Genomic DNA, 18,962 nt, shown 5'->3' with positions numbered 1-18,962 from the left:
AAAAACCTAGCCCACCAGAAAAACTTGGAGTAGCAAATGTCACAAAGGACAGTGTTTCTCTTTCATGGCTAAAACCAGAACATGATGGTGGAAGCAGAATTGTGAGCTACCTCATTGAAGCTCTTGAGAAAGGACAGCAAAAATGGGTTAAGTGTGCAGTTGTAAAGACAACTCATCATGTTGTCCGTGGTCTTAAGGAGAACGTTGACTATTTCTTCAGGGTGTCTGCAGAAAACCAAGCTGGTTTAAGTGATCCTAAGGAACTACTACTCCCTGTTACAGTTAAAGAACAATTAGGTACGCTTCTTGACATGAGACAAAAGTTGATACACATTAAATTGGATTCATATTTAAAAAGAGAGAACATTTTTTAATGGTTTGAAAATGTATTCTTTTTCAGAATCTCCCGAGATTGACATGAAGGGCTTCCCTCATAACACTGTATATGTTCGAGCGGGATCAAACCTGAAAGTTGAAATTCCAGTTTCTGGAAAACCGATGCCAAAGGTGACATTGTCTAGAGATGGTGTTCCACTGAAACCTACGATGAGATTTCACACAGAAACCACTGCAGAAAGTCTCATCATTAACCTTAAAGAAAGTGTGGCTGCTGATGCTGGCAGATATGACATTACTGCTGCCAACTCAAGTGGCACCACAAAATCATTTGTTAATATTGTTGTGCTGGATAGACCAGGTCCTCCTGTTGGTCCGGTTGTCCTTAGCGATATCACTGAAGAGAGTGTAACACTCAGATGGCAGCCACCAGCTTATGATGGTGGAAGTCAAGTTACCAACTATATCGTACTGAAAAGAGAAACAAGTACCGCTGCTTGGTCTGAAGTGTCTGCAACTGTTGCTAGAACTGTTATCAAAGTTATGAAGCTCACAACAGGAGAAGAATACCAATTCCGCATCAAAGCTGAGAACCGCTTTGGCATCAGTGATCACATAGATTCACAATGTGTGGTTGTCAAGCTTCCTTACAGTGAGTAATACGCTTCTTACGCTGTAGGTCAATGTTTTAATGCTCTGATGTTGAAAATATAATTTTGTTAACAATTAATCACTTCTTTTGATATCATCAGCTACCCCTGGCCCTCCTTCCACACCATGGGTCACGAATGTCACCCGGGAGAGTATTACTGTTGGATGGCATGAACCAGTCACTAATGGTGGCAGCGCAATCACTGGATACCACCTAGAAATGAAAGACAGGAATAGCATATTATGGCAGAAGGCTAACAAGACCCTCATTCGCACAACTCACTTCAAAGTCACCACCATCAGTGCTGGCCTTATCTATGAATTTAGAGTTTATGCAGAAAATGCAGCTGGCATTGGAAAAGCAAGTCATCCTTCTGATCCAGTCCTCGCAATTGATGCTTGTGGTATGTACTCTCTAGAAAATAAAGAAGCTGAACCATTTAAGTAGTGGGGTTTGGGTTGTTGGGGTTTTTTCCCTTTGATATTCTGTCCTGTACAGTAAGCCAATATTCAAAATAGCCGTTATTCATTAGTAATACTCTCATGTTTCCTACTGCAGAACCACCAAGAAATGTTCGTGTCTCAGATATTTCCAAGACTGCTATCACTCTGTCATGGCAGAAGCCAGCATTTGACGGTGGTAGCAAGATCACTGGATATATCGTAGAAAAACGTGATCTTCCAGATGGCAGATGGACAAAAGCTAGCTTCACCAATGTTATTGAGACTCAGTTCACAGTATCTGGTCTGACACAGAATTCCCGATACGAATTCCGGGTCTTTGCTAAGAATGCCGTTGGTTCCATTAGTAATCCCTCAGATGTTGTGGGTCCTATCACGTGTGTTGATACATATGGTAAGTGTTTTGCAATGATATAACGGTACCATTTTGTTATACTAGGAAGCTTAAAGGCAGTGCTGTTTTGTAGAACCATAGTCTTTTAAATAGGGAAGGCTAATTTACAGTGATTGATTCAATAAGCTTGGATGACTGTGAGCTATTTGGGCATGATTGTAATGAACATCTTTGGCTGTAGCTACATTTTTAAAGTCTTATGGTGTCTTTATTCTTTGAACAACAGAAGTCTGCCCATGCCCCATGGTCAAAGTGGTTATACTTATACATGTGGTTGCCTTTTCTTGGTACAATTAGTTCTAACTTTTTCTAGGTTTATGATTTAATTTATACATGTTAGCTTTACTTTAATCTGTGTTTATAAAATTCATGTAACTATTAGCATAAATAAGGTACTCTTATTTTTGTTTTTATTAAATACAAGTCTAAAACTACTATGTTTTTAACTTTTTCTTACTCTTATTTTTTCTTAAGGTGCACCTGAAATTGATGTGCCACCAGAATATACAGAAGTAGTGAAATATAAAGCAGGAACTTCAGTTAAGCTAAAACTAGGCATCTCAGGCAAGCCTGTACCCACAATTGAATGGTTCAAAAATGGCAACGAGTTACAAACCAGTGCACTACTGTCTATTGAAAACACAACAGAATTTGCTTCTATACTCATCAAGGATGCAACTCGACTCAACAGTGGCACCTATGAATTAAAATTGAAGAATGCCATGGGTTCAGCATCAGCCCACGTTAGAGTACAGATACTTGGTATGTCTTGAGATATGACTGTATTATACTATTAAACAATAGTTCAGTAATAAATATTTAACATCATCTTTCTCCTGCCTTCCACAGACAAGCCAGGACCCCCAAGTGGACCTATACAGTTTAAGACAGTCACTGCTGAAAAGATTACAATAATATGGGACCCACCAGCAGATGATGGTGGTGCACCTGTAACACACTACGTTGTTGAAAAGCGGGAGACAAGTCGGGTTGTATGGTCTTTAATTTCTGAAAAAGTGGAGGGGTGTATCATAACTACAACAAAACTCATCAAAGGAAATGAATATGTGTTCCGTGTCCGTGGTGTGAACAAGTTTGGAGTTGGTGATTCACTGGAGTCTGAACCCATTATAGCCAAAAATTCATTTGGTAAGAAACATATAAAATAACTTATGCAACTGAATCATCTTATGTATTATTTGTAAGTAGTACTGATCTACTGACATATATACTGTTATTTTTACTCAGTTACACCTGGACCACCTAGTGTACCGGAAGTCACAATGATAACCAAGAATTCTATGACCGTTGTCTGGAACAGGCCCACTGTTGATGGAGGCAGTGAAATATCAGGATATTTTCTGGAGAAGCGTGACAAGAAGAGTCTGAGTTGGTTCAAGGTTACTAAAGAAACCATTCGGGACACCAGACAGAAAGTAACAGGTCTGACTGAAAACAGCGAATATCATTTCCGAGTTTGTGCTGTCAATGCAGCTGGACAAGGTCCATTCTCCGAAGCTTCTGACTTCTACAAAGCTGCAGATCCTGTTGGTAAGACACAATGTGCAGTATTTCTAATTGATTGGAAATCAATGGACAATGAGGATGGCATTGCACCAATGAAACTGAGGGCAGATGCGCAGATTTTATTCCTATTTATGATTAATTGTAAATTAAATTAAATTAAATTAATTGTAAGACAAATACAGCTTCTGATTTTTTTTTTCCCCCCATAAACTATCACTTACAGATAAGCCAGGCTCACCAACAAAGCTGAAGGTTGTGGATACAACCAAGACATCTGTCACCCTTGGCTGGATTAAACCTGTTTACGATGGAGGAAGTCCAATTACCAGCTACGTGGTGGAGAAAAGGGAAGGTGAAGAACAAGAATGGACTGTAGTCAGTACTAAGGGAGAAGTGAGAACAACTGAGTATGTTGTCTGCCACCTTCAGCCAAGCGTTAATTATTATTTCCGCGTGTCTGCTATAAATTCTGCTGGACAAGGAGAGCCTATTGAAATGACGGAACCTGTTCAAGCTAAAGATATTCTTGGTACTGTACTTTTCAGTCATTTATCATTTTTCTGTGTTTGGTTTTTTTTTTCCAAAGCATTTCTTATTTTACATTCCAAGTATGCATTATTGATTTTTACTTATTTCCACAGTGGCACCAGAAATTGATCTGGATGTTGCTCTCCGGACCTCTATTGTTGCTAAAGCAGGTGAAGATGTGCAAATACTGATTCCATTCAAAGGAAGACCTCCTCCAACAGTCACATGGAGAAAGGGTGACAAGAATCTTGGGATTGATGAAAGATATATCATCCAGAACACAGAATCATCTACACTACTTACTATTCCTCAAGTTACCCGAAGTGATACAGGAAAATATGTTCTGACAATTGAAAATGGAGTTGGGGAAGCAAAATCATCATTTGTGAATGTAAAGGTACTTGACACGCCATCTGCCTGCCAGAAGCTGCAGCTTAAGCATGTTTCTCGTGGCACAGTTACACTGGTATGGGAGCCACCTCTCATTAATGGTGGTTCTGAAATAACAAATTATGTTGTTGAAAAAAGAGATGCTACAAAGAGGGCCTGGTCAACTGTAACAACAAAGTGTTCTCATACCACCTTTAAGCTGACTAACCTGTCAGAGAAGACTGCATTCTTCTTCCGTGTTCTTGCTGAAAATGAAATTGGACTGGGTGAACCTTGCGAGACATCTGAACCTGTGAAAGCTGCGGACATACCTGGACCTGTGAAAGACCTAGCCATGAAAGATTCTACAAAGACTTCTGTTAAATTGCACTGGAGCAAGCCTGACTATGATGGTGGTAGCATTATATCAGACTATGTTATTGAAAAGAAACTGCAGGAAGAAAAAGAATGGACATATGCAGGCACAAGCAAGAGCTGTGAATTTGAAGTTGAAAAACTTAAAGAGCTTTCTGTCATGGAATTCAGAGTCTTTGCTAAAAATGAAAAAGGCATGAGTGACGGTGTTACTGTTGGACCCATTACAGTGAAAGAACACATAATAACACCTGAAGCTGACCTTTCTGATATTCCTGGAGGTCAAATTGCTGTAAGAATTGGACATAACCTGCACATTGAATTGCCCTATAAAGGTAAACCTAAGCCATCAATGAGCTGGCTCAAGGACAACCTCCCTCTTAAAGAAACTGAACATCTTCGTTTCAAGAAAACCGAAAACAAGATAACCTTAAGCATCAAGAATGTGAAAAAGGAGCATGGTGGCAAATATACTTTAATTCTTGATAATGTAGTCTGCAGAAAAACATTCACAATCACTGTGATCACTCTTGGCCCTCCATCTAAGCCAAAAGGACCTTTAAGATTAGATGAAATCAAAGCAAATAGTGTAGTTTTGTCATGGGAACCTCCTGAAGATGATGGGGGAGGAGAAATTACTGGCTACAGTATTGAGAAGAGAGAAACTTCACAAATGAACTGGAAGCTGGTGTGTTCAAGTGCTGCAAGAACAACTTTCAAAGTACCAAACCTTGTCAAAGACACTGAATATCAGTTTAGAGTTCGTGCGGAAAATAGATACGGAGTAAGCCCACCTCTTCTCTCAGCAGATGTTGTGGCAAAGCATCAGTTTAGACCACCAGGTGCCCCGGGCAAGCCTGTTGTATACAACATAACTGCTGATGGAATGACTATATCCTGGGATGCTCCCGTTTATGATGGTGGTTCAGAGATTATTGGATACCACGTTGAAAAGAAGGAAAGAAACAGTATTTTGTGGCAGAAGGTTAATGTTGCATTAATATCTAGCAGAGAATACAGGATTACTGGACTGCTTGAGGGCCTGGATTACCAGTTCCAAGTATATGCTGAAAACTCTGCAGGTCTAAGCCGAGCTAGCGAGCCGAGCAAATTTACTTTGGCAGTATCTCCAGTGGGTGAGTGAATGATCAGTCACTAATCCAAGAAAATTCTAGTCTTGTAGACTATGGTGAGCAGTAATAAAAATAAATTTTAATTATTTTCCTTTCAGACCCACCTGGTACTCCTGATTACATTGATGTCACCAGGGAAACAGTCACCCTTAAATGGACCCCACCACTGCGTGATGGAGGCAGTAAGATTGTGGCTTACAGCATTGAGAAACGGCAAGGAAGTGAAGACCGTTGGCTGAGATGTAACTTTACTGATGTCAGTGAATGCCAATATACAGTTACAGGACTCAGTTCAGGTGACCGATACGAATTCAGAGTGCTTGCAAGAAACGCTGTTGGTACAATCAGCCCGCCTTCACAGTCTTCAGGCTATATCATGACCAGAGATGAAAATGGTAAGAATTATTTCTTAATATGCTTGGGTTTGGGTACTGAAGCCAGCTAGAGCTTCTGGCTGTACTGATGGGAAGTGGGAGGCCAAGGGGGAAAGAATGTGTGACTGAGGTCCTTCCAGTCAACTCAGAACATTTCTGTTTGTACTCCAAGGTGGGAGGGTCTAAATTAAAGACCCAAATCTGACAGATATATGTAATCAATTGCTGAAAGGCATGGCAATCTACATTTTTGTTGGATAAGCAGCAGCAGCAAAGTTGGAAAGAAATCATAAACTGTAATATTTTGATGCACTGAATAATTTAGAATTTAAAATGTGCCTCAGGTAGCTTGGCATACTGTAACAGTGTATATTAATGGTGTCTTTCACCTATTGTTAATATGAAGCACTGTAAGCTTACAGGAAAAATAAGTTTATAATTCATATAATAACTGCTTTTTAGACAATGCGATTTTCTAAGTGAAAGAATTCTATATATAGCAATCTATTACAATTAGTACATTAAAAAAGAGTATCAGGAAAAAATATTTAGCTGCAAGGGAATTGAATTATATTTTCCTTTTTTAGTTGCTCCAACAATTGAATTTGGCCCTGAGCACTTTGAAGGCCTTACTGTCAAAGCTGGAGAGAGTATTAGACTTAAAGCTCTCATCAAAGGACGTCCAGTACCTAAAGTGACATGGTTTAAGGATGGTAAGGAGATTGAGAAAATAATGAATATAGAAATAACTACAGCTATTGGATATAGTACAATCTTCATTAGAGATGCTACCCGGGATCATCGTGGAGTGTACACAGTAGAAGCCAAAAATGCATCAGGGACTAAACGAGAAGATATTACCTTTAGAGTACAAGGTACTGCACCAAATACTTTCAAAATGCTCTTTTAAAATATTTTTTTTTATTCTAAGTGCCAGCAAATTATAATTCTGAACCTTTAAAATTGCAGACGCACCAGGAAAAGTTGGTGGACCAATACGATTCACAAACGTTACTGGAGAAAAAGTCACATTATGGTGGGAGCCTCCGACTAATGATGGTTGTGCTTCTGTTTCCCACTACATAATTGAAAAACGTGAAACCAGCAGGATTGCTTGGGCATTAGTTGAAGATAAATGTGAAGCTTGCAGCTACACGGCACTTAAACTGATTAAGGGCAATGAGTATCAGTTCCGTGTCTCTGCAGTGAACAAATTTGGAGTTGGCAGACCATTGGAGTCTGATCCAGTCACTGCACAAATACCTTACAGTAAGTTTCCACCTCTTTCTGTAGAAATAACTGTGGAGTTACCATCTTGTTTTTCTAATGACTTTTTTTAAATTTTTTTTTTTAGCTCTCCCTGATGCCCCAGGAACACCAGAGCCTACCAATGTAACAGGAGACAGTATCACACTCACATGGGCAAGACCAACATCAGATGGCGGAAGCGAGATAAATGAGTATATTCTAGAAAGGAGAGAAAAGAAGAGCATGCGCTGGGTTAAAGTATCTAGTAAGAGACCTATTACTGAGAACAGATACAGAGTAACTGGCCTTGTTGAAGGCAATGAGTATGAATTCCATGTCATGGCTGAAAATGCTGCAGGAGTTGGACCTCCAAGTGACGTTTCAAAGCTGATTAAATGTAGAGAACCAGTCAGCCCACCAAGTGCTCCTAACATTGTAAAGGTGACAGATACATCGAAGACTAGTGTAAGCTTAGAGTGGACCAAGCCAGTTTTTGATGGAGGCATGGAAATAATTGGGTACATCATTGAGATGTGCAAAGCTGATCTTGAAGCATGGCAGAAAGTCAATGCAGAGACTGTTCTTGCTACGAAATATACCGTTGTTGATTTGGAGGCAGGAGAACACTATAAATTCAGAGTTAGTGCTGTCAATGGTGCTGGCAAAGGAGAAAGTTGTGAAGTTCCTGCTTCAGTCCAAACTGTGGACAGGCTTTCTGCACCTGAAATTGATATCGATGCAAACTTCAAGCAGACTCATATTGTTAGAGCAGGTGCAAGCATTCGTTTATTTATTGCCTTCTCTGGAAGACCTGTTCCTACTGCTGTGTGGTCCAAAGCAGATGCTAATCTTAGCTTGCGTGCTGACATTCAAACAACCGATTCATTCAGCACGTTGACTGTGGAGGAATGCAATAGAAATGATGCTGGCAAGTATGTCTTTACTGTGGAAAACAACAGTGGCAGTAAGTCTATTACATTTACTGTCAAGGTTTTGGACACACCTGGTCCACCAGGTCCCATTACATTTAAAGATGTGACTCGAAGATCTATTACTTTAATGTGGGATGCTCCTGTTCTGGATGGAGGTTCACGCATCCATCACTACGTTGTGGAAAAACGGGAAGCAAGTCGTCGTAGCTGGCAAGTGGTGAGTTCAAAATGCACTCGACAAATCTTTAAGGTCACTGATCTGGCAGAAGGTGTGCCGTATTACTACCGAGTGTCAGCAGAAAATGAATATGGTGTAGGTGAACCCTGTGAATTAACAGAACCAGTTGTAGCCACAGAAGAACCTGCTCCACCTAAGAGACTAGATATTGTTGATACAACCAAGTCTTCTGTAGTTTTAGCTTGGCTTAAACCTGATCATGATGGTGGTAGCCGTGTTACTGGGTACCTTCTTGAAATGAAACAAAAAGGATCTGACTCCTGGATTGAAGCTGGACAAACCAAACAACTTACTTTCACTGTTGAAGGCCTTCTGGAGAACACTGAATATGAGTTCCGGGTCAAGGCAAAGAATGATGCTGGCTACAGTGAGCCAAGAGAAGCTTTCTCTTCTGTTATTATTAAGGAGCCACAGATTGAACCAACAGCAGATCTCAGTGAAATAAGCAGACAGCTCATAACATGCAAGGCTGGAAGCACCTTTACTATCGATATACCAATCAGTGGGCGCCCAGCTCCAAAAGTGACATGGAAACTTGAGGAGATGAGGCTGAAGGAAACTGAGAGAGTGACCATCAAGACAACAAAAGACAGAACCACACTGACTGTAAAGGACAGTATGAGAGGTGACTCTGGTAAATACTACCTCACACTTGAAAACACTGCTGGTGTGAAAACATTTACAGTCACAGTGGTAGTCATAGGAAGGCCAGGTCCTGTCACTGGCCCAATTGAAATATCATCTATCTCTTCTGAATCCTGTGTGTTGACCTGGAAAGAACCTGAAGATGATGGTGGCAGTGACATTACGAACTACATTGTAGAGAAACGTGAATCTGGCACAACAGCATGGCAGTTGATAAATTCCAGTGTGAAACGTACACAGATCAAAGTCAGTCATCTCACAAAATACCAGGAGTACAGTTTCCGAGTAAGCTCAGAAAACAGATTTGGTGTCAGCAAACCCCTTGAATCAAAACCAGTAGTTGCTGAGCATCCATTTGGTAAGTGAAACACTTTTCAAAATTTGTTCTTCTCTGTGCTATTCATAATAACTAACATTTTTCCTCCCCATCTTTTTTTTGTTTAGTCCCACCAAGCCCACCTTCAAGGCCAGAAGTCTATTCTGTGTCTGCAACTGCCATGGCCATTCGCTGGGAGGAACCCTATCATGATGGTGGCAGCAAAGTCATTGGATATTGGGTTGAAAAGAAGGAGCGCAACACCATCCTTTGGGTGAAGGAAAACAAAGTGCCATGCTGTGAATGCAACTACAAAGTCACGGGATTGGTGGAAGGCCTAGAATATCAATTCAGAACCTATGCTCTAAATGCTGCAGGTGTCAGCAAAGCTAGTGAAGCTTCCAGACCTGTAGTGGCTCAAAATCCAGTTGGTAAGTATTACTTTTACAGTCATGTTGTTATTTAAGCTAAAATAGAATTGCATTTCTCATTTTTCTGTTTTATTCCTCCAGATCCACCAGGAAGACCAGAAGTAACAGATGTCACCAGATCTACAGTGTCACTGAGCTGGTCAGCACCCCTTTATGATGGTGGAAGCAAAATTATTGGATATATTATAGAGCGCAAACCATATAACGAATCTGGTGATGGACGCTGGCTGAAATGCAATTATACCATTGTCTCAGAAAACTTTTTTACTGTGACAGCTCTTAGTGAAGATGAAGCATACGAATTCCGTGTACTAGCAAAGAATGCTGCTGGTGTGATTAGCAAAGGATCTGAATCGACTGGTGCCGTCATTTGCAAAGATGAATACTGTAAGAAATATTCACTTGGAACAATTGAAAAAATAATGTTCTATTTTTAGTACTGTATTTGGTTTTAATCTCTTTTTCCTTATGACAGCACCACCAAAGGCTGAACTCGATGCCAGACTGCAGGGAGAAGTTGTGACCATTAGGGCTGGATCGGATCTTGTTCTCGACGCAGCCATTGGTGGGAAACCAGAACCAAAAGTCTTCTGGTCCAAAGGTGACAGGGAATTGGATCTATGTGAAAAGATATCACTGCAATACACCAGCAAACGAGCCATTGCAATTATCAAGTTCTGTGACCGAAGCGATAGTGGAAAATATACTCTAACAGTTAAAAATGCCAGTGGGATGAAACAAATTTCTGTTCTTGTCAAAGTGCTTGGTATGTATCCCATGATTAATATTCATACTTAGTATACTAAAAAACCCACATTCTTTTAAATAAGTGTAAGACGCTTTTCTTTAGCTGCCAGTAACAATACTTATTTTCATCTCCACCCAGATTCACCAGGTCCATGCGCAGGCAAAATCACAGTTAGCAGAGTAACAGAAGAGAAATGTACTCTGGCATGGAACATGCCTGAGGAAGATGGAGGTGCACAAATCACTCACTATATCGTAGAAAGGCGTGAAACCAGCAGACTTCACTGGGTTATTGTTGAGGCTGAATGCCAGAGTTTATCATGTGTGGTAACGAAACTTATTAAAAATAATGAATACATCTTCCGTGTGAAAGCTGTCAACAAATATGGACCAGGTGTTCCACTTGAAACAGAACCTGTGATTGCCAGGAATGCTTTCAGTGAGTGTTACTACCTTCTGTTCTGCATTAGAATTTGTGGAATATTTCTCATAGATAAAAAATTTGTTAAATAATTTTTTTTTTTTTTTTTTTAAAAACCCAGCTATCCCATCACAGCCTGGTGCTCCTGAGGAAGTGAGTGTTGGCAAGGAACATATCATTATTCAGTGGACGAAACCAGAATCAGATGGTGGCAGTGAGATTAAGGACTATCTTGTGGACAAACGTGAAAGGAAGAGTCTGCGCTGGACACGAGTGAACAGAGATTACACTGTTTATGACACCAGACTGAAGGTCACTGGTCTCATGGAAGGCAGCCAGTACCAGTTCCGCGTCACTGCAGTGAATGCTGCTGGGAACAGTGAGCCTAGTGAAGCTTCACAATACATGTTATGTAAAGAACCATCATGTAAGTTACCACGTTTAAAACATATTTTAATATTTACTTACAGTAATGGAGCATAAACCCATGTTGACACCACATAAGATGTAATGGAACTTGCTAGTATCAGAATAAACTTAGAAGAAGTTATAGTTAATTTTAAATGCATTTCCTGGCATTAGCTGTTTAGAACTTGTTTTTAACTGTAAAATGTTTTGTGCACCAATGTGAAATGCATTTTCTTCTTTTTCAAAGATACTCCTGCACCACCTTCAGCTCCAAGAGTTGTGGATACTACCAAGCACAGCATAAGTTTGGCATGGTCAAAGCCCACGTATGATGGTGGTGTTGACATCTTAGGCTATGTTCTTGAAATGAAGGAAGAAGGTACTGAACAGTGGTATCGACCACATACAACTGCCACTCTGAGGAATGCTGAGTTCACCGTGACTGGTCTTAAAACAACACAGAAATACCAATTCAGAGTTGCTGCTACAAATGTGAATGGTATGAGTGAATTTAGTGAATCATCAGCAGAAATAGAACCTGTGGAAAGAATAGGTAATTTGAAAAGTTAATGTATATTTTAAGGAATAATTGTATTTTCCTTTAGAACTACTAAGAGATTAATTAATTCCATGTTTCTTACACCCTTCATCAGAAACACCTGAGCTTGAGCTTGCTGATGATCTGAGGAAGACAGTTACAGTAAGAGCTGGTGGTTCCCTGCGCCTAATGGTCTCTGTATCTGGCAGACCTGCTCCCGTAATCACATGGAGCAAGCAGGGTGTTGACCTTGTAAGTCGAGCTATTATTGATACTACAGACAGCTACACTCTGCTTATTGTGGATAAAGTTAATCGGTATGATGCTGGAAAATACGTCATTGAGGCTGAAAATCAATCAGGAAAAAAATCTGCAACTATTTCTGTAAAAGTGTATGGTAAGTACTGTTACAATTGTACATGGGCATTACATCACTCATAGTGCATGTTGCTCAGGAATAAGGAAGTTATTCATTTCCAAAGGAAGTTTGCAGTTTAAATATCACAAGATTTTTTTGGGGAAGTCAGAGAAACAATCTAATCCAAAGGAAAATACATAACTTCTAAAGCTGTGCTAGTTTATAAATCAAATCCCAGTGTTGTTTTTTTTATGCAGAAGCAGTCATTGACTGTAAAAGGAAAGGATCCAAAAGAAAAAAAAATTGTTTTGTTTTTGTTTTAGATACACCCGGGCCACCAGCTGCAGTGAGAATTAAGGAAGTATCAAAAGATTCTGTGACACTTACTTGGGATATTCCAACCATTGATGGTGGAGCCCCAGCCAACAATTACATAATTGAGAAACGTGAAGCTTCCATGAGAGCTTACAAGACTGTCACTACCAAATGCAGCAAGACATTTTATAGAGTTACTGGACTTCTAGAAGGAGCTTTGTATTATTTCAGAGTACTACCAGAAAATATTTATGGTATTGGTGAAGCTTGTGAAACATCTGATGCAGTACTAGTATCTGATGTCCCAATGGTACCACAAAAACTTGAAGTGATTGACACCACTAAATCAACTGTTACTCTTGCATGGGAGAAACCACCACATGATGGTGGCAGCAGATTGACTGGCTATGTTATTGAGGCCAGCAAAGCTGGAACAGAAAGATGGTTGAAGGTAGTGACACTGAAGCCTACTGTCTATGAGCATACAATTATCTCTCTCAATGAAGGTGAACAGTACTTGTTCAGGGTCAGAGCACAGAATCAGAAGGGTGTGTCAGAAGCACGAGAGATTGTCACAGCAGTGACAGTACAAGACCAAAAAGGTAGGTATCTACTGTTAAAAATAACAGGGTAAAGCTTACACCAAATGAATGTGACATTTATAAAATGGATATTTAAAATATCAATAACTTGCTTTTCTTAGTTCTGCCAACAATTGACTTGGCTGGAATACCTCAGAAGACAATTCATGTACCTGCTGGCAAGCCCATTGAGTTAGCTATTCCAATTGAAGGACGACCACCTCCAGCCGCATCTTGGTTCTTTGCTGGTTCTAAGCTGAAAGAATCAGAACGCATCAAAATGGAGACTGTTGCCAAAATGGCTAAATTAACTGTGCGTGAAACGACTATACATGACACTGGAGAGTACACGCTTGAACTGAAGAACACAACTGGAACAGTTACTGATACAATAAAGGTTATAATCCTTGGTAAGGATTAATAAAAATAATTGTCCATGATCTTTCTGCATCTGAACTTTGTTACATCAGCAATTCCTTTTCTCCACATTTTTTGTGTGTTTTCATTTTTTTTTTTTTTCTAGACAAACCTGGACCACCTGTTGGACCTATCCGAATTGATGAAATTGATTCCAATTATGTAACCATCTCCTGGGAGCCACCTGAGCTGGATGGTGGAGCTACCCTTAGTGGCTACGTGGTAGAACAGCGTGATGCTCACCGCCCTGGATGGCTGCCAGTTTCAGAGTCAGTAACCAGGACAACATTTAAGTTCACTAGACTTATTGAAGGTGCAGAATACGTGTTCCGTGTGGCTGCTACAAACCGCTTTGGAATCGGATCTTATCTGCAGTCTGAAATTATAGAATGCAAGAGCAGAATCCGTAAGTCTGAATTTTTGCTTATTCTCTATCTTTAAAAATAAAAATATCTATTTAAATGGGCTTACATATCCACACATAGGTAAGATTTTTCTAGATGTTACTACTTCCTTTCGCCAAATAAATTGGTACATTATGATGCACATTAGTCTTGTTATAATTTTGGAGAAAAATATCATCCATAAATCTATATAGGTATTATAGATGCACTGCACAGAACCTGGATGGTAAACTTGGATTTTCTTCTCAGGGTACTATCAGCCTTAAAAAGTGCTTTACCCCATTAAAAAAACAGGACTCTTTCACTGACCTAGTTTGTAAAGTACTTTGATATCTGCTGATAAAGAGTTTGATAGGACATTGATATTACATTGTCATTCACAATATGTTGCATGTTACTAATGTGTAGAATCATTTGACGCTTTCTTCACTAATTCTGTGTTGTTTTTACAGGTATTCCTGGTCCTCCTGGCACTCCAGAAGTGTTTGATGTCTCTCGAGATGGCATGACATTAACTTGGTACCCTCCAGAAGATGATGGTGACTCACAGATTACTGGTTATATTGTGGAACGCAAAGAAGTTAGAGCAGATAGATGGATCCGTGTGAATAAAGTTCCAGTCACTATGACTCGTTACCGTTCCACTGGGTTGGTTGAAGGACTAGAATATGAACACCGAGTCACAGCAATCAATGCCAGAGGCACTGGCAAACCCAGCCGTCCTTCCAAGTCTGCCGTCGCCAGAGATCCGATTGGTAAGTAATTTCCTACATAGATGAAGCACATTATGGCAGAAGGGAATGATACTCTTTTCTCTAATTTGGAAATTTATCTGAGTATATTAACAAATGACATTCTGACTGGAGAAAACCAAGAAAATATTAGCGAAAATTATACCCCATAGACTTAATACAGATCATATGTTGCAAGTTAGCATCTGTTACATCTTTTAAATATTCATAAAAAATATCCTACTCCCCCGTCTGATCTTCTCTTCCAGCTCCTCCAGGTAAACCTCAAAATCCAAGAGTCACTGATACTACAAGAACATCTGTCTCCCTGGCTTGGAGTCCACCAGAAGATGAAGGTGGTTCTAAAGTTACTGGCTACTTAATTGAGATGCAGAAGGTTGATCAATTTGAATGGACCAAATGCAATACCACGCCAACCAAGATTCGTGAATACACCTTGACACATCTCCCCCAGGGCGCAGAGTACAGATTCCGTGTGCTAGCCTGTAATGCTGGTGGGCCAGGAGAACCTGCTGAAGTGCCAGGAACAGTCAAAATAACAGAAATGCTTGGTAAGACACTTCAAGTCTTAACACTTATTGAAAGGCATCCTAAAAAAGTATTTGCCTTAAGCAGATATAATATTATCTGTAAAACAGACATAGCGTGACGTGTTCATTTTGTTTACAGAATATCCTGACTATGAACTTGATGAAAAATACCAGGAAGGTCTCATGGTGAGACAAGGTGGAGTTATCAGGCTCACAATACCCATTAAGGGTAAGCCCATCCCAATATGCAAATGGACAAAAGAAGGACACGACATCAGCAGGAGGGCCATGATTGCGACTTCTGATACTCACACAGAACTTGTGATCAAAGATGCAGAAAGAGAAGATTCAGGCACCTATGATTTGGCACTTGAAAACAAGTGTGGCAAAAAAGCTGTGTATATTAAAGTCAGAGTGATTGGCATTCCAAATCCACCAGAAGGGCCACTTGAGTACGATGATATACAAGCTCGTTCTGTCAGAGTAAGCTGGAGACCTCCTACAGATGATGGTGGTGCAGATATCCTAGGTTATATTGTTGAGAGACGAGAAGTACCGAAGACTGCCTGGTACACTGTTGACTCTAGAGTGAAAGGGACGTCACTGGTGGTGAAAGGGCTCAAAGAAAATGTGGAATATCACTTCCGTGTTTCTGCTGAAAACCACTTTGGTATTAGCAAATCTCTCAAATCTGAAGAACCAGCAGTACCAAAGACACCTCTAAGTAAGTCCCCTTTTAGATTTTAAAAAAATAATAATTTTTAATTACTACATTATGGCTCTAAAAGTACAATAGTATATGCAAATGTTTCAATGCTATGTCACTATTATTTCCATTATTTTTGTTGTTATAATTATTAACAGATCCTCCAGAGCCTCCAAACAACCCACCTGAAGTGCTTGATGTTACAAAGAGTTCTGTCAACTTGTCCTGGTCTAGACCTAAAGATGATGGTGGTTCTCGTGTAACTGGCTACTACATCGAACGTAAAGAGACATCTACAGAAAAATGGGTCCGGCATAATAAGACACAGATTACCACTACAATGTACACAGTCACAGGACTTGTACCAGATGCTGAATATCAATTCCGTATCATTGCTCAAAATGACATTGGTGAAAGTGAAGCAAGTCCTGCTTCTGAGCCAGTTGTATGCAAGGATCCATTTGGTAAGAAAATGTTTGCATTAACAGATCTGCTGAAGAGCAACCTAGCAACATTTAGAGGAATTTATCTTCTGTGTCTATTTTAATTTTCAGACAAGCCAAGCCAACCTGGAGAAATTGAGATCACTTCTATATTTAAGGACAGCATTACGTTAGAATGGGAACGACCTGAAAGTGATGGTGGCAAAGAGATCCTTGGCTATTGGGTTGAATATCGCCAGTCTGGAGAAAGCACCTGGAAAAAATGCAATAAAGAACGCATCAAGGACAGGCAGTTTACAGTAGGAGGTTTACTAGAGGCTACAGAATATGAGTTCCGTGTCTTTGCAGAAAATCAGACTGGTCTCAGCAGACCTCGAAGGACTGCTATGGCAGTGAAAACTAAATTAACATGTAAGCAAAAGAATATTGTCGTATTTGCTGTGATATTGTTGTGATTTGCTGTGTCATAATCCACGGTGCTGCACTTAACATGCTGCCTATTTGTTTTACATATTACTTGCCAACATGACTGTCCTAAAGCACAGTCTTTCAAGTACAAGAGGCACAAGTATAAATGAAAATTAATTTCCAGTAATATAGTAATAGAGGAAAATTTCATAGTAATCTACATTATTCTTTCATTTTCTTTGTCATAGCTGGAGAAGCACCTGCCATAAAGAAAGAAATGCAGGATGTTACAACTAAACTGGGTGAAGCAGCTCAGCTGACATGCCAGATTGTCGGGAGACCTTTGCCTGATATTAAATGGTACCGCTTCGGCAAAGAACTAGTGCAAAGCCGAAAATACAAAATGTCATCTGATGGACGCAACCATACACTGACAGTAATAACAGATGAACAGGAGGATGAAGGTCTCTACACTTGTATGGCTACCAATGATGTCGGAGAAATTGAAACTAGTGGCAAGCTATTATTGCAGGCACCTCCTCAGTTCCATCCCGGTTTCCCATTGAAAGAGAAATACTATGCAGGTGCAGGTGGCACCCTCCGCCTTCACGTTGTGTATATTGGCCGACCAGTACCAGCAATAACTTGGTTCCACGGCAACAAACCTTTGAGAGGATCAGAAACGGTTACTATTGAGAACACAGAGCATTATACTCATCTTGCTATTAAGAAAGTCCAGCACAAGACTCATGCTGGGAAGTACAAAGTGCAACTCAGTAACACATTTGGAACGGTTGACACTGTACTTAATGTGGAAATACAAGGTAATTAATTTGATTTTCAGCATTTTTGTGGAATATTTTCTCAAGTACTTATGGGGAAAAGAACTAAAAATATCGTGCTTTTTCTTTTACAGATAAGCCAGATAAACCGGTAGGGCCAATTGTTATCGAGTCTATACTGAAGAATTCTGTGGTGATAAGCTGGAAACCACCAGAGGATGATGGAGGTGCTATGATAACCAATTACATCATAGAGAAACGTGAAGCCAAGGAAGGAGCAGAATGGCAACTTGTATCTTCAAGCATTTCAGGCACAACCTGTAGAATCGTTAACCTAACTGAAAATGCAGGCTATTATTTCCGTGTTTCTGCTCAGAATACATATGGCATTAGCGAAGCACTGGAGGTTTCATCAGTTGTTGTTATGAAGCCTCCATTTGGTAAGTGGATGCCAAAACATTGATTTCTGTATGCCCCTGTAATTACTAAGGCAAGCTCACTTCACTTTTTGAACCTTTTATTCTTTACAGAAAAACCAGGACAACCTGGTCAGCCAGTAGCAAGCGCTGTCACAAAGGATTCTTGTGTTGTCTCATGGAAGCCACCTGCAAGTGATGGCGGTGCAAAGATTAGAACTTATTATCTTGAGAAACGTGAGAAAAAACAAAACAAGTGGATTTCTGTAACAACAGATGAAATTCGTGAAACTGTCTATTCTGTGAAAGATCTTATTGAAGGTCTTGAATATGAGTTCCGTGTAAAATGTGAAAATCTTGGTGGTGAAAGTGAGTGGAGTGAGGTATCACAACCAGTCATTCCAAAATCTGATGTACCAATTCAAGCTCCACATTTCAAAGAAGAACTAAGGAATCTGAATGTGAAATTCCAAGCCAATGCCACATTTGTCTGCAAAGTCACTGGTCATCCTAAACCAATTGTCAAGTGGTACAGACAAGGCAAAGAAATCATGCCAGATGGTGAAAAGATCAAGATACAAGAATTCAAGGGTGGATATCACCAGCTGGTCATCACAAATGTAACGGATGATGATGCCACAGTATATCAAGTTAGAGCTACCAACCAAGGAGGATCCGTGTCTGGCACTGCCTCTTTGGATGTTGAAGGTGAATGAGGGGTCTTGATTCCTAAGACGAATTCTTTTTAAGCTTTGGATATTTAGACTATTGGTGCTC

The 18,962-nt window shown here is 40.0% G+C and overlaps 1 protein-coding gene across 1 annotated transcript in view; it reads left to right on the top strand.

Annotated features, from left to right (window-relative positions):
- TTN (titin) overlaps positions 1–18,962 on the top strand; it is a 243,157-nt gene that overhangs the window by 214,773 nt on the left and 9,422 nt on the right. The window contains exons 284-314 of the mRNA XM_054830237.1: positions 1–297; positions 401–988; positions 1,089–1,391; positions 1,547–1,843; positions 2,318–2,605; positions 2,693–2,992; positions 3,092–3,394; positions 3,594–3,899; positions 4,012–5,778; positions 5,874–6,170; positions 6,737–7,024; positions 7,119–7,418; positions 7,504–9,570; positions 9,657–9,959; positions 10,041–10,346; positions 10,435–10,725; positions 10,846–11,145; positions 11,249–11,554; positions 11,783–12,088; positions 12,189–12,470; positions 12,755–13,348; positions 13,450–13,737; positions 13,851–14,150; positions 14,601–14,903; positions 15,149–15,451; positions 15,570–16,154; positions 16,295–16,600; positions 16,691–16,990; positions 17,236–17,811; positions 17,904–18,209; positions 18,300–18,893. Coding sequence (XP_054686212.1) covers positions 1–297; positions 401–988; positions 1,089–1,391; positions 1,547–1,843; positions 2,318–2,605; positions 2,693–2,992; positions 3,092–3,394; positions 3,594–3,899; positions 4,012–5,778; positions 5,874–6,170; positions 6,737–7,024; positions 7,119–7,418; positions 7,504–9,570; positions 9,657–9,959; positions 10,041–10,346; positions 10,435–10,725; positions 10,846–11,145; positions 11,249–11,554; positions 11,783–12,088; positions 12,189–12,470; positions 12,755–13,348; positions 13,450–13,737; positions 13,851–14,150; positions 14,601–14,903; positions 15,149–15,451; positions 15,570–16,154; positions 16,295–16,600; positions 16,691–16,990; positions 17,236–17,811; positions 17,904–18,209; positions 18,300–18,893 — 13,950 coding nt within the window. The remainder of the gene's footprint in view (positions 298–400; positions 989–1,088; positions 1,392–1,546; positions 1,844–2,317; positions 2,606–2,692; positions 2,993–3,091; positions 3,395–3,593; positions 3,900–4,011; positions 5,779–5,873; positions 6,171–6,736; positions 7,025–7,118; positions 7,419–7,503; positions 9,571–9,656; positions 9,960–10,040; positions 10,347–10,434; positions 10,726–10,845; positions 11,146–11,248; positions 11,555–11,782; positions 12,089–12,188; positions 12,471–12,754; positions 13,349–13,449; positions 13,738–13,850; positions 14,151–14,600; positions 14,904–15,148; positions 15,452–15,569; positions 16,155–16,294; positions 16,601–16,690; positions 16,991–17,235; positions 17,812–17,903; positions 18,210–18,299; positions 18,894–18,962) is intronic.

The sequence above is a fragment of the Grus americana genome, chromosome 6 (assembly GCF_028858705.1).
Source record: "Grus americana isolate bGruAme1 chromosome 6, bGruAme1.mat, whole genome shotgun sequence".
Taxonomy (NCBI): Eukaryota; Metazoa; Chordata; class Aves; order Gruiformes; family Gruidae; genus Grus; species Grus americana.
Note: the sequence above shows the minus strand (reverse complement) of the source record. Positions and strands in the feature narration are given on the sequence as shown.